At 35.7% G+C, this 16,308-nt stretch overlaps 1 protein-coding gene across 6 annotated transcripts in view; it reads left to right on the forward strand.

The window, feature by feature from the left end:
- FAT1 (FAT atypical cadherin 1) overlaps nt 1–15,215 on the forward strand; it is a 125,846-nt gene extending 110,631 nt beyond the window's left edge. For 5 of the 6 annotated variants that reach the window (XM_081269388.1, XM_081269387.1, XM_081269390.1 and 2 more), the window contains exons 21-28: nt 718–875; nt 1,517–1,979; nt 3,469–3,622; nt 3,807–3,917; nt 5,969–6,600; nt 7,508–7,645; nt 12,831–12,866; nt 13,782–15,215. In XM_081269388.1, the coding sequence (XP_081125514.1) occupies nt 718–875; nt 1,517–1,979; nt 3,469–3,622; nt 3,807–3,917; nt 5,969–6,600; nt 7,508–7,645; nt 12,831–12,866; nt 13,782–14,410 (2,321 nt within the window). In that variant the 3' untranslated portion in view covers nt 14,411–15,215. The remainder of the gene's footprint in view (nt 1–717; nt 876–1,516; nt 1,980–3,468; nt 3,623–3,806; nt 3,918–5,968; nt 6,601–7,507; nt 7,646–12,830; nt 12,867–13,781) is intronic. The other variant, XM_081269392.1, reaches the window with a different exon arrangement.
- The last annotated feature ends 1,093 nt before the right edge of the window (nt 15,216–16,308 follow it).

Below are 16,308 nucleotides of genomic sequence, written 5' to 3' on the forward strand. Positions count from 1 at the left end.
GATTTTAATTTTCACTTCTCTGGCTGTTTATACCTTTTTATTAGCTTATCTGTTTGTATTTGTTTTGATTGTCTGGGCTACTTGTTTATTATCAAGGTGTAGAACACTTTGTGCATTATGAGTAGTGACAGTCTATATGTTATTGACCTCTTAATTTGTTAAATCTTTTTTTTTTTTTTTTTTTTTTGGTGTATTGCAAAATGTTTTATTTCCCCTTCCCCTACCAGAAGTACAAAGGGATTTTTCTCCAGTTAATTAGAGACTAGAGGGAGTTGACCGGGAATTTTTGTTAAATCTTTTGTCATTTTGAAATTTAATTTTTATCTAGTCAATTCTACTTGATTTTACTTAGCAATTTTCACTTCTGGAGAGAGCGATCAGTTTTCATCTTATCTGAGGAATGGGAATTGGTTTATCAAACTATCTTGAGGCTATGTAACTATTTTCTGAAATTGTCTTCTAATAATTTCCATTGAATATGGTTACGTTTAGCTCTTTTGTTATTTTAGAACTTATTTCTCTGTGATAAAGTGGTCTAATATATTCTTGCAAATGGATAGCCAGTCAGGCTATACTGTTTATTAAGTAACTAGATGTTTTGCCATGGAATTTAATTTTATAATGTTATATGTGACCTTAAATTTAAAAATCGGAATATACGAGGACAAATCCTACTCTGAAAACTATACTTAAACTGGCTTCTTTTGTGATTCACAGGAAGTTCATCTATAACATTTACTGGAAACAGCTTTGTGAAATACCGTCTAATGGAAAATGAAAACAAATTAGAGATGAAACTGACAATGAGGCTCAGGACCTATTCTGCTCATGCAGTTGTAATGTATGCTCGAGGAACTGACTATAGTATCTTGGAGGTATGTGATTATCTGGTTTTAGTCTTACACCTCCAATTATGGCAGCCTTTAAGAAATATAAATTCCATTCTATGTTTTGATTGTTTACTTTTTAAAACCATTAAGCAAGATGGGCAAATCCCACATTTAAAGAATTCATTGACACTTTTACAAATTTTATACTTCATGGGATGAAAAGTTCTTTTTCGCTTTGCAATAATATGGAGATTTATTTCTGGTTTTTACAAACGTTTTTAGGCATATGTGAGAGTTAATATTCAAACTCTGAATATTGTATCTTATTTGATAGCAGGTTTATAGCGAGGGCATACGTATGTTTGAAGTGATAATTATCATGACTACTTTTTTTAACTTAACTGGGTTTTAACATTTGATGCTACATGGTCCTTTCTGTGGCAGGTGTGGGTGGTTAAAAACTAGTCACTTCATAGTTTTTGGATATGTACTTGGTACTAGAACTTGATACCCCTAAAAGATACCTTGGACAAATGAGTGTGTGCTTTATATAAAGTATTTAAATGGAAGCCCTTATCTTTTTTTTACCTTCATTCACCAAATATACCTCTCCTATAGACTTGTGGTCAGAGATTATAATTGAAAGTTCTGTGAAAGTAATGTGAAAGTGATTGTTTTTATTGTAGATTCATAATGGAAGACTGCAGTATAAATTTGACTGTGGAAGTGGCCCTGGAATTGTCTCTGTTCAAAGCATTCAAGTCAATGATGGCCAGTGGCATGCAGTATCTCTTGAAGTAAATGGAAACTATGCTAGATTGGTTCTAGACCAGGTTCATACTGCATCAGGCACAGCCCCGGGGACTCTGAAAACTCTGAATCTAGATAACTATGTGTTTTTTGGTGGCCACATACGGCAGCAAGGAACAAGGAATGGAAGAAGCCCGCAAGTTGGTAATGGTTTCAGGGGCTGTATGGACTCCATTTATTTGAATGGGCAAGAGTTACCTTTAAATAGCAAACCAAGAAGTTATGCACACATCGAAGAGTCAGTGGATGTATCTCCTGGGTGCTTATTAACAGCTACGGAAGACTGCTCAAGTAACCCTTGTCAGAATGGAGGCATATGTAATCCATCGCCTACTGGAGGTAGGCTTCGTAACATTATAGTGATTAAAATGTTGCATGTGTACATTTAAGGGGAAGAATCCCAAATGCTTTTGGTTTTCCTCCTCCTTTTGTTCAAATATTATTGTCAGATACTGCAGCAGAAATGAGTAGTACGCATTGTAAGAGAGCAGAGTAGGAGCCGGGTGCAGTGGCACATACCTTCTAATTCCAGCAGCTCAGGAGGCTGAGGTAGGAGGATCATGAGTTCAAAGCGAGCCTCAGCAACTTAGTGAGGCCCTAAGCAACTCATTGAGACCCTGTCTCTAAATAAAATACAAAAAAGGGCTGGGGATGGGGCTCAGCGGTTATGCAACACTGGGTTCAATCCCCAGTACCAAAAAATAAAGAAAGAGAGAAAGAAGGCAGAGCAGGGCTTAGTATTCTTCCCAGAACTAGGCTGAAGAGATCAGTTTCTCTGGCTGCTGAACTTCTACAGGCATGTCTGAGGTGTTTGAGTAGAACATACTTCTGTACACAGTTCATCATGCCCCCGAACCACAGCCACCTCTGAACTCTTCTTCTAACTCCTCAGACATTGACCCTGGGAAATTTAGAACTGGTATCGCTTAGTTCGTCTTGGTTCTTTGTCCCCCCTTTCATCCAATGGCTCAACATGGAGGTCTGCTAGACTCTTGCTATCCATTAGAGAGTGTGATTTTTCAAAAGGCCTCTAATCTTCCTGAATTGCTGCATTGTCTGTCTGTCTTAAAGCCAGTGGGGACTCTAGAGCTTCTGTATTCTGGGTTTCCATTGGACCATTTATAATCAAAAATAGTTAGGAAGAAAATGGCAGCTATCAAAGCCTAATAAGTAGAGCTTTGTGTAACTGATAGAACAAAATGTTTCAAAATAATACTTTAAGTGAGATTTCAAAAAATTCTGGTTGTCTGCTGTTTTCTTTGGAGAGAATATATGTGCATTAAAGCTAATAGAGTTAAGTACACCAGCTTATTCCCATAGTAGCACTCTGAAAATCCTAGTCATGTCACACAACAAAAGCTTATATTATGTTCATATAAATTACATGATCAAATCAGGGCAGCAAGGAGGCTGACCTCACTGTGTCACTTTGGGATGAGACTAAAAATCTGAAATGCTTCAAGATCCAAAACTTTTTTAGTGCCAATGTGACACTGAAAATTTTCACATTTTGGAACATTGTGGATTTTGAATTTTCAGGTTAGGGATGTTCAACTAGTATTATTATTGTAATTTTCTGAAATTAAAATACTCCAAAATCTGAAATATTTATGGTCCCAGCATTTTGGATAAGGGATATTCATCCTGTACCAGCAGTGGAAGGCTTGTCCATCAGGCTTCTACCCAGAAGGAATGGGAATTTTATCAGCTTTATAGATCTTGGAGAATTAAATCTTCACTTAGATGTAAAGGTAAAAATCAATATAACAAGACTTATTTTTGAATCATGGAATGATAGGACTATTTTGTTCCTTTTTTACTGATGTAGGCTATTACTGCAAGTGCAGTGCCTTATACATAGGGACATACTGTGAAGTGAGTGTCAACCCATGTTCCTCCAATCCCTGCCTCTATGGTGGCACATGCATCGTAGACAATGGAGACTTTGTTTGCCAATGCAGAGGGCTATACACTGGTCAAAGGTATGTGTATTTTTCAGAATGAATTATATTATAAATTAATTATAAATTTCAGAATGAATTATAGTTTTGAATCTTTTAAAACATGTGATTCTGCATGTAAAACGTCTCTACATTCTTTGTGTGTTAGTATTTTGTTTTGTTATAGACTCATGAAATTTATGCATGTTTTTCCCTTATTCTTTAGATGCCAGCTTAGTCCTTACTGCAAAGATGAACCCTGTAAAAATGGTGGGACGTGTTTTGACAGTTTGGATGGTGCTGTTTGTCAGTGTGATTCAGGTTTTAGGGGAGAAAGGTAAATGGTTTCTTTAAAATTTATATTTCTACCTTTCTGTGGTATTATATTCATTAGCAGACACAACCAGCCTTCATTAATGTAGACTACATTGCTTCAGAGTTGTATAATCCTCATTGGCAATTTTGTAATTTATCTTCTTGCTCTTGAGATAAGGGAAAATACCAAGCAGATTAATATATATTATGCTTGAAAAACCTACTTCTATACTTCAGAGGTATTATTTATAAACAAAGAATGTATGTGGTTTTACAGGCAGCAAATGCTTGGAGTGAGGTGAGTTTCTTGTTTTCTAAAGTAGATGCTTGTGAAGCTGAACCATCCATCTTCGATAGCAGTGATAATGACATTTTATCATCATATGTTATAACTAACATTTATAGAGATCTAGAAACCTTTTTCAACTCCCATTTTGCAATAATTACTGTAATTCTAAGAGGTGATTATTATTTTCTAAGGGACAAAAATAAGGCATGATGTATACCTTAAAAAAGTGTATGATGTCATCTTATGTTAGACTTTTCACCAGTTCAGTTTTAACAAAATTACTTAGTGCATATTATCTATAAGTGCCTAGTGTAGCTTGCTTATGTATGTATGTATGTATGTATGTATGTATGTATTTATGTGTTTGGTACTAGGGATTGAACCCAGAGGCACTTAACCTGAGCCACATCCCCAGCGCATTTTTGTATTTTATTTAGAGACCAGGTCTTGCTGAGTTGCTTAGGGCCTCACTAAATTGCTGAGGCTGATTTTGAACTCATGATCCTCCTGCCTAAATCTCCTGAGCTGCTGAGATTACAGGCATGCACCACCACGCTGAGCTAGTGTAGCAAATTTATTTATTTATTTATTTTTTATATATCATAACCAGAGATACCTGTTTTTATTTACTGACTGAATCTTTTTTTTTTATTGGTTGTTCACAACATTACAAAGCTCTTGACATATCATATTTCATACATTAGATTGAAGTGGGTTATGAACTCCCAATTTTTTACCCCAAATGCAGATTGCAGAATCACGTCGGTTACAAATCCACAATTTTACATAATGCCCTATTAGTAACTGTTGTATTCTGCTACCTTTCCTATCCCCTACTATCCCCCCTCCCCTTCCCTCACATCTTCTCTCTCTACCCCATCTACTGTAATTAATTTCTCTCCTTGTTTATTTTCCCATTCCCCTCACAACCTCTTATATGTAATTTTGTATAGCAATGATTTAGATAAGCCTTTGCTATCAGTCTTATTAGGCTGTTGGTGGCCACACCTTGCAGGTGTTCCTGTGTAGTTTAGCTCTCGTAGTATCATGTCTTGTGTTTCAGCCCTAGTCACATGGCCTTAACTCATAAAGTGACTTTTCCTAATTCTAGTTAATGGATACTCTTAGCATATTTGACAAAATATATCATTAATTAGAATTTTTATACCAGAGTATGAGGGATGGTAAATGGATAAACTTTATTGAAGGAGGAGGGAAGGTTTGATAAGCGGCAGGTAGATCTGCATAGGTATATGATGTGTCCTTTTTCAAAAGACAGAAGGGACTTGCTTCTAACTTATTCTGAATAACATTTTTTAATGGAAACCATAAGAGTTTTCTATGCTTTTATGTGTGTTATGGAATTGTCATATTCCCAAACACAAATGTTTTCTTAGAAATTTAGTCTAGTCTATTACAAGACTTTGCAACACACTGGTAATTTTTCAAAATGCACATCCAAAATTTCTGAATGATAGCTTGTCTGTGAGAACTAGAAACAAACTGATGTTTTGCTTATGGGATTGATGTAGTTGAATCCTAGAAAAACAGTTAAATATTGGCTTGATAAGTTCATCTCCCCCAATAAATATACATTCAAAGCATAAAATCAGCTGATTAATTAAAAGCTCTTTTGTTGTTATTGTTTATTTGTTTTCTAGATGGTTTAATCTGATTTTATTCAGGGGTATCTTATTAAGAGGGGATCTTAGCATTAGTCTCTGAAGAATTATAGGTCTGGCATAGTCTGACATACCAAAACAGTCTCTCTACTTTCTTGGCAGGTGTCAGAGTGACATTGATGAATGTGCTGGAAACCCCTGCCGTAATGGGGCCCTTTGTGAGAACACACATGGCTCCTATCACTGTAACTGCAGCCAGGAATACAGAGGAAAACACTGTGAGGATGCTGCTCCCAATCAATATGTGTCAACTCCATGGAATATTGGACTGGCCGAGGGAATAGGGATTGTGGTTTTTATAGCAGGGATATTTTTACTTGTGGTGGTGTTTGTACTCTGCCGCAAAATGATTAGTCGAAAGAAGAAACACCAGGCTGAACCAGAAGACAAACACTTGGGACCAACCACAGCTTTTTTGCAAAGACCATATTTTGATTCAAAGCTAAATAAGAACATTTACTCCGACATACCACCCCAGGTGCCTGTCCGTCCTATCTCCTACACTCCAAGCATTCCAAGTGACTCTAGAAATAATCTTGACCGAAATTCTTTTGAAGGATCTGCTATACCAGAGCATCCCGAATTCAGTACTTTTAATCCTGAGTCTATGCATGGACACCGAAAAGCAGTGGCCGTCTGCAGCGTAGCACCAAACTTGCCTCCCCCACCTCCCTCAAACTCTCCTTCTGACAGCGACTCAATACAGAAGCCTAACTGGGACTTTGACTATGACGGTGAGAAAAACTATTTTCTTCTCACTAAAATGTTACTGAAATACAACAGTGATTAGAAGTTCTGCCATAGCCACTGTGGTTCAAGTCAAAATGTGGAGTCTCTTGTTAGAGATATGTATGATCAGAATCGGAAATCCTTATGATTTGGGAAACGTTTTCAGATGTCTTGAATTCTAACTGTGCATTGTGGCTGTGATGTTATTTTAATGAATGTTCCAGTTAATATTCTAGTGTCATGTTCCAATTAATTTTCTGAAAAGATCATTTCATTTTTGTAACTGATAAAAGCTCTCAACTGGATCTTTTTTGGACTTATTATAATAAAAAATAATTGGAGGGGAGCATTTCTATGTTAGAATTATTTTTTAATATGGCTAGAAGAAGTAGCAGTATTTAAATTACCAACTTTACATTTATTTTAATGCCTTTAAAAAACAAAAAAAGCTCCATGTGCTCTCTACTCCTCCTCCCCTTGTACTGGGGATCAAGGGAAGGAGGGTGCTCTACCACAGGGTCTTGCTAAAGTTGCCTAGGACTTGTGACTCTCCCCAGCCTCCCCAATAGCTGGGATTATTGGCACTCAGTGCCACAACCAGCTTCTATGTACCATTAAAAAAAAAAAATCAAAGTTTTTTTTTTTTTTCTTTCTTACAGTATCCATAGGCCTATTTATGGAGAAATTCTATCCTTTGAATATTACAGAATACTTACAGACTCCTTTGTTTGGGTTTTTGTTATTTTTTGTTTCTCTTTTTTTTTTTCTGTTGTTGTTGCTTATTTTTCTCTTTTTAAAATTTCAGTGGTTCATGTATGAATAAATTTTAGGCAGTCACTTGGTAAAGCACAGCAGAGAACTGAAGATTCCTGGCCTACATAGAACTTATTGCTTGTCTCTCATCTCTTTTAGCTAAAGTGGTGGATCTTGATCCCTGTCTTTCCAAGAAACCTCTAGAAGAAAAGCCTTCTCAGCCATACAGTGCCCGGGAGAGCCTGTCTGAAGTGCAGTCTCTTAGCTCTTTCCAGTCTGAATCCTGTGATGACAATGGTGAGTGGAGAAAGGTGACGGGTGGAGGCCGCTCGCTGGTTGTGCACAGTGCTGCTCACATCATGTCACATAACAGTGTGGATGCACCCAGTTAAGTCTTAAAATATTGCCATAGTTTTCTTGAGCCACTTTTAAACAATGCCTTGTACACACTTGCATGAACATCTGCTGGGGAAAATATTAGTGTTCCTAATGAATAGGTACTTTGACTGTAGCAACATGTCAGCAATAATAGGAAAGGAAATGTAATTAACTGAAACATCATTTCTGTCTTATTGACTAATCTTATTTTTTTTTGTTTTTGTTTTTGTTTTAACCTAACAATAAATGTTTTGGAAGTTTTATGGGTTTTTCAAAAGTCCTTTAGGCTTTTTTGACCACACAACATGCACACATATACCTGCATCCTTTAAAGAAGAGATATAATAGTCTGAAATGTTCAATTTCAGTCGCACCTTTGGTATTACAAGGTTTTATTTGTCTCTTCCCCCAACTCCACTGCGGCCCCAGCTCCCATTTGGATCAGAGCGTACTGACTGAGAGCACAGTTTAAGAGATTGCTAGTAAGTTTGATTATATTTCTAATGAAGAAAGTTTGACAGTGGGATCTGTGACTTCAGTTATGTTTATCTGATTTCCTTAGGGTAAATTGCTTTGGTAACCAGCTTTGCCTTATTTACACATACCAGTAGAGAAAAGGTCAATATTCAGTGACAAAATAAAGTGAATTTTTAGTGGAAATTTTTGAATCTCAAATTAGTGGTTTTAACCATAATTTTTTTTCTTGCATGAAAAATCTAAAGTTTTATTTTATTGGAGGAAAGAAGCAATAATTATCTGATCCAAAGTAAAAAAAGTCCATAATCTAGAGTAACATAATTCATAATACATTGCGTTTGTAGAGTTCATAAATCCACATTGTTCATAATACATTACAGAGCTCTTTTCCAAACTCAAATCATTTCTGATTTCAAGCATGTTTTATGTATCCCAGAGTGTACCTGTGTTGTGTGTGATGAATATATGGGTATATCTTCACTTGTTAATCAACAAAAACAAGTCTCCAGTTCATTTCAATTCTGAAAAGTTTATAGTGCCAGTAATTTACATTTTCACCCTTAAATGTTCTTCATTTCTGAATTTTGTCACTAGTATTCTTTCTTTTTTAGTTGTCTTTTTGAAACCACATTCTTCTTAGTAATACTCCTAAATTCTTTGAACACGTTATAGCCAAATTATTTACAAAAATTAATTACCAGATAATACAGTGTGAGGAAAAGACATGTACAGGAATGGTTAACATTTTAATAATTTAATCATTCTCGATCATAAAGTTTAAGTCTGTGCTGAGTCTGTACTTAGATTTCATTAATAGTTTTCCAAGCCTATTGTAACAGTTTACCACAAACCTATTGGCTCAAAACTGCACGGATAATTATCTCGTAGTTCTGTGGTACAGAAATCCACTACGCATTGCTAAAATCCTGGTGTCAGTAGTGCTGCATTCCTCTGAAAGCTCTAGAAGAATCTGTTTGCTTCTTTTTCTAGCTTTTCCAGGAGGCCCACATCTTTTGACTCATGGCTTCTCATCTTTCAAAGGCAGAATGGCATGTCACTGACCATTAATCTGTAGTCATAGCTCCCTCCAGCCACAGCTGGTAAAGATTCTTCCCTTTCCCTTTCAAATACCCTTATTAATTCAGTCAGCTCCCCCAGATAACTCAGGAAAGTCTCTCCATCCATAAGGTTCTTAACTGTGTTGGTAATGTTCGTTTTGCATATATGTTAACATTTTCACAGGTTCCCAGTTTCAGGATGTGGACATTTTGGGGGGGGGCCATCCTTCTGCCCATCACATGCATAGATATTTTAAAACAATCTATTACACAGGTGAAAAGGCATTCACCCAGGAAAAAGCCAAATATTTCTGTACTTCTCTGCTGGTATGTAAGCTCACCAGCTGTTAGTCCCTCTGTAGTAAGATAAGAAATTGCAGGGACATGGGGGGAGGGGGGAGAGAACAAAGAAGCACAAAACCAATTTTGTGTTTTTATTGCATATGTATGTCCTTAAATTACTTTTTAAATATGAAGTCATTTATCTGTGAGATGTTAAAATAATAATTGTTTTGCCCAACATGATCAGTAATTACAGTGGTGAAAAATTTGTAGCTAAAAACAGATGTCCTAAATTCCACTGAAATAGTTACTTTATTCCATTCATTAACAATAATACATATGTAGCTTGATGAGGAAAATCCCTGAGACATAGCCATAACAGAAAGAGTGCAGGGGTCGTGCATAATTATATGGTTGTATTAGAGATTTCTGTTTTTCACATTTTTAAATTGTAAGGCAGAAATTACATAATGTTAAGAAATTTTATTTTGTTCTCAGTTTTCTAACTAACTGAAGATTTTCCTAATTGACTCCTTTTGTACCTTTTCACAAGCTTCCATAGTGACTGTAATACACCTTGTCAATGCTGTCGTTGACACGGTGACTAAAGAAGGTATCGTCATAAATGCTTGTGCCTTGTGTTTCTGTTGTACACTGACTGCAAAAATGGAGACTGTGCTTTGCCTGTTGTGTTGTTATGAAAAATAATTTGTGGTTTTGGGAGGTTTCATTTCAGTATTTTTAATTTGTGAGGGTGTGTGTATTCATAATTCAGGGGCATTGCAGAAACATTTCATTGGGAATTATATCTCTTTGTTAGTTTTTACCATTCATAGTGATTCATCCTGACATCAGAAGTAACCCATAGGATCTTGAGAACTTATCTTTAGGTGGTACAATGCCAAGAAGTTGAGACGTAATTTTATCTAAAAGTTTTAAGAGGAAAAAAAAAAAATCTTTCTATGAACAGAAGAGGACTAAATACCACAGAGCCTTTCTAATTACTTAAAACTGACACCTGGCTTTTGGTTTTTCTCTGAATGTGATCAAAGAAAATGTGATCTAACATGATAGAAGGTGTATTTTTTTTTATAATTGATTTAGTGAAAACCATTTAATTTGAAGCTGTATCTGTTTAGAATTACAAGAAAGGACATAGAACACACCCCTCAACTTATTTCAAATTAGCCCTTTATTAGTGCGTGGCAGTTAGAGTAACACATGAAAAAGGCACAGGCTAGTAGTTTTCAAACAGTAATGCAGATTACATCCCCTGGATGGAGGTCTTGCTCAAAGCCTGATGGCTGGTTCCCAGTACAAGTTTCTGATCAAATAGGTCTGGGTTGGGCCTTGAGAATTTGCATTTTAACAAGCTCCCATTTAACTCTAAAGTCCCTGATTTAGGAATTATAGCCCCAAGAGTTCACTTACATAGGCCATCAAGAGCATCCAGCCAGGCTATGGTGCACACCTGTAATCCTGGCTACTCAGGAGGCTGAGGCAGTAAGATGGCAAATTTAATGAAATAAGGCCAGCATTGGCAATTTAATGAAATCCTGTATTAAAATTAAATATATATATATATATATATATATATATATATATATATATATATATATATATATATATTAAAAGTGCTAGGAATGTAGGTCAGTGGTAAAGTTCCCCTGGGTTCAATCCCCACCCCTACCCCACCCCCATGTATACAAACAGCCATCACCATAAAGCTCAAGGAATTCTTTTTGCTACACATGTGTGCTATCAAGTTTTAGGATGATTTTTTTGCCAGATTTGAGAGAAAGGGGTAGGGTTGAGCTTTCAGTGTTAATTGAAATTACTGATGATCCTTAGATTTACTTTCCTTAAAAAGTACCATGTTTTTTATTTATCGACTAAGAAGGCTATCTTTATTTTGTCTAGGGAATTTTAGTTTTAACATGATAACATTCCAACATGTTAAATAGGGATGTTTAAAACAATTCCTTTGCTGCCATCTCTTTCACTGAAAAAATTTTTGAGTATAAATTTAAAGTTGAAAGCGAGCTTAAATTCTAAGGCTGATCAAGGACTTAATTATTAACACAAGTTGCCAATCTTCATTTTTTTAAAGGAATTTTATTACATTGTTTTTTTAAATAAAAAAAAATTAGTTGCTGATAGACCTTTATTTTCTTTATTTACACGTGGTGCTGAGAATGGAACCCAGTACCTCACACATGCCAGGCAAGTGTGCTACCACTCAGCTCCAACCCCAGCCCTAGCCCCAGACCCAGAATTGTTACATTTTTAATAACTTAAAAAAATCATAAATACTGGTTTATTTGGTTTTTAGAACCATCAGTCTTTATCGGTTTTTTATTTAAATTCCTATTATGAATTGATAAAATATTAATAATAATAATTATTTATTACATACATGGGTTTTCAAGTACTTTATAGGATGTATTGGAAACATTGGTCAGAGAAGTAACCCTGTTTCTACCATGATTACTCCTTCTGCAATTATCAGTAGTACCTAAGAGTTTTTGACTAGAGTTGTTTAATATTCATAACAGCTAAGGGATTTTTGAAGCCCTTTTCAAAGAGAGAACCCAAAGCTTAGCCAGGGTAAGTGTCCCGTGATCCTGAGACTTACCTCTACTTCCTTTGACCTAGCATTAGAGTCCTGTGTATAAATGTGATCCCTGAAAAAGCAAGCGTAATGACAGTTTTCGGGGGAGGAGGTTGAGGAATACATGTAGCTACCCATCTCTCTAGGGAAAGATTAATAGTGTAAATATAAAAATCTCATTTAATGTTGGATAAGCTTTGGAGCGATTTTCAGTTTTCAGTTATCTATAACTGTCTAAGTTCATGACTTCCGTACATTTGACAGTGATAGTGTGCTATGAAGTTGTACATTATGTAGCTTTAAATGTATTCAGATAATCGCCTGAGTAATCTGATCAATTTATATATATTTTTTAGAGCCTGTAGATTTTAATTATTCCTAAGAAAATTCTGTTTTCAGGTTTAGGTTGTCAGAAACAAGGAGCAAAAAGTAAACTATGTTTGGGTTTCCTAGCAAAGCCTCTGATTCATCATTATTCATATTCTGCTGCTGCTTCCATTTTATGTGTGCTACATAAATTTTTTAGCCATTTGGAATTTTCATAGATAATGGTGTCAAGACAGTCTCTGGCTGACTGGGCCTTTACAGTTTACATTGTACTGTGTACTTTATTGCCTCTTCAGCTATCTGTTTTAATTATCAATGTTTTCTTTTCTTTCTACTCTGCCACCAAAAGAATCTTTGGCTGCTCCTGACCTCAGCAAATCAAGAGGTGACTTATGCATGCCAGTTGTTCATTGATAATCACTAAAAGTCATTGGTAAAGATTTGACCCCAGTGCTGACTTGCTTCACTTGGTTGCTCAGTGTTTGCAGTAGCAACCAAATCCGTGTTTGTTGTGCACTGCTTTCTAAGCACGCATTGCCTAACCTTTTCCTAGTTATCAAAAGGATTTTTAAAAATCCTAAGGGTGGAGTGGGTAACCCAAAATGAGAAGGTTTTATTTTAAAAAAATAATTATAATGATACTTTTATATAATCAAACAATCCTTAACCCTTTCAAAAATAGCAAAGATTGGTTGTTGTAGTCTACCAAACACTGTTCTGTTTTTCAAGACTTGTAATTTTGCTTGATTTGGAAGCATGCTTTGATATGTGTGCTACCATAATTTATTGTTTTCCTGAGGCTAATAAAAAATAGTACTGCTTTTAAATAAACACTAAGTTATTGTAAAGAAAGCTTATTTTCTGAACTTAGCACATTGAAGGGTACTTTTATTATTTTGACAAGTTAGTATTAACTAGTATTAAGACAGAACTAATACTTTCTTCATTCAGAACAATGATTTCTAAATTGCACAAAGTAGTTTGAAAGGGTGATGGAATTGTTTGTAGAAAAGTGCATGTAATTTGGATGCTACATGTTGTTTTTCTTAGAACTCTTTTCATGTCTTTGAATGTTAGGAGTTCATATTTTAGAAAGAGAACCATGTTCATAATGATCTTTGGAATTGAGTCGGGGTGGGGCACTGTCTTCAGGGCAAAGATGGGTTTCCAAAGTGATGAGCTTTTAATGAATGCATAAATCAATTTGCATCTCTGTGTCTTTGAAACACTGAGCCCTTTTTCCAAATCACAATATCTAGGAGAAAACACATTGAAATCTCTTGTTTTCTTTTCTACCAAGGGTACCACTGGGATACATCAGATTGGATGCCAAGTGTTCCTCTGCCAGATATACAAGAGTTCCCCAATTATGAGGTTATTGATGAGCATACACCCCTGTACTCAGCAGATCCAAATGCCATCGATACAGACTATTATCCTGGAGGTTACGACATTGAAAGTGATTTTCCACCACCTCCGGAAGACTTCCCTGCACCTGATGAACTACCACCATTGCCTCCAGAATTCAGCGATCAGTTTGAGTCTATACACCCACCTAGAGACATGCCTGCTGCAGATAGCTTGGAGTCTTCATCCAGAAATCGGCAGAGGTTCAACTTGAATCAGTATCTGCCCAATTTCTATCCTGTCGATATGTCTGAACCTCAAAAAAAAGGCACTGGTGAGAATAGTACTTGTAGAGAACCCTATGCCCCTTACCCTCCAGGGTATCAAAGAAACTTTGACTCCTCCACTGTAGAAAACATGCCCATGTCTGTGTACGCTTCCACAGCTTCCTGCTCTGATGTGTCAGCGTGCTGTGAAGTAGAGTCTGAGGTCATGATGAGTGACTATGAGAGTGGAGACGACGGCCATTTTGAAGAGGTGACGATTCCTCCACTGGATTCTCAACAACACACGGAAGTCTGACACTCAAACTTCCCCCCAAAGTGCCTGACTTTATCAAACCTAGAGATTATATCAATAATCTGCATTGTTCTTTGAAGCAGTGCTTAAGCGCTTTTTTCGGTGAGCTACAATGGGCATGGCTGCACTGAATCCTGCGCTTCCTGATGTTAGCCATTTCCCGTGTCCTAACCCACTGTAATTGGACGAGATTTCATTGGCTGTGCCATTTCTGAACATCTTTTTTTGTATTTACATTTGTCTGTTAAAATAATGAAGCGAAAATAAGTCCTACCATCTTGTTAGCATGGTTCATATATTTATATAGATTTGATTATTTTAATTTTCCTTTCTCTTTTTTTGTAAATTTTATGTACAGATTTGATTTTTCATAGTTTTAACTAGATTTTGGAGACACTCTGTGCATTTGTTTTCAGCTGAATTTTGGTGGTATTAAGTGTCATTACCTAGCACCCTGATTCTTTACTATAACCAGGGTTTCACTATATGTTCTTTTCCACTGAAGTATGACATTTCATTAACACATTTCAATATAGTCATTTATTTCTAGCTGTACATACAGGATGAGGGAAAATATGATACATGGACATGTCTTAAATGGGTTGCTGTATTTTAGAATTATAAACATTTTTCATTATGGAAAGTGTAATGGGGACCTTCTGCAGACCTGTTTAGGACCAAAACCACCATGACACAGTTTTTATAGTGTCTGTATATTTGTGATGCAATGGTCTTGTAAAGGTTTTTACTGAAAACTACCATTAGCCAGTCTTTCTTACTGACAATAAATTATTAATAAAATACTTTAGCTTTATTGCCTGTTTTTCCTGTATATTTGTATTTCTGTTCAGGATTCAGTTGATGAATTGAGAAAAGCATGGATATAAAGTTATTTATTCTCTAGCTTAAGGAAAAGCATCTTTCCAGGTGCCAAAACCCGGCAGTACTTATAGACCTAGCCACTAGGTGACAGTATATGGCTATTAAAGCCTAACTTTTCTATAATGAATTCTTACTAAAAGTTTTTAAGAATTTTTTTTTAGTCTTGAACGTATTAATAATTATTCATCATGATTTAAAAGCACATTTTTTATTTTTTCAATGATATGTATCAAAAATTTTTTATATAAAGCATTTTATCTTTCTGTTGTCAGAAACGTTATACTCAAGATTTCATGTGAAATACTGCATCTATTTTCCATGTGTCTCTATGCAGTCAAAATTCATCCATTCACCCAGAAGGTGTTTATGGAGTACTCTTCCCAGTCACTGTGATACAAATAACAAAGAATCTAACTTTCTTCGAACTTTGGAGAGCCATCATTTTTCCTTTAAGTAGATGCCCTGCTTCACGTTTATCAAATGATATGCATGCAGTTTAGAACATCTACAAGAGCTGATGTATGAAATGAAACAGCAGTCCTGTGCACTCTACTGACATGACTTAACAATTTTAAGCTATTTCCCCCTCTCCTATTTTCAAAAATATGTATTATTTCTTGAATCACTAAATTTAGAAATTGCCCATTGCCTCTGTTTGATGTTGGAGGATGACTGAATAACCTAACAAACCTCCATTACTCTTGTTAGTCTTCCATTAGAAAGGAATTTATAGTTGTGAGTACCGCATAATTTTTGGATTAATCTGCACAGTGTTTTCATTATTTCAATTGCATAAGTATTTACTGCTGAACTAAGTGATGTCAGATTCCATTGACTTTGAAACTTTCTCATTCTTGAACAGTTGACTTAATTTTTTTTTAAACATGTGACCATTCATTTAAAAAATGTTTTTTGGTCCCCTACCATATACTGCTCTGTTAAAACAAGTAAAAATTCCCTACCTTCATGGGACTTACATTTGGTGGAGACAGGTGGTGGTCAATAAGTATAATCTATAA

This window comes from Spermophilus citellus (assembly GCF_964194105.1).
Source record: "Spermophilus citellus genome assembly, chromosome: 16".
Classification (NCBI taxonomy): domain Eukaryota; kingdom Metazoa; phylum Chordata; class Mammalia; order Rodentia; family Sciuridae; genus Spermophilus; species Spermophilus citellus.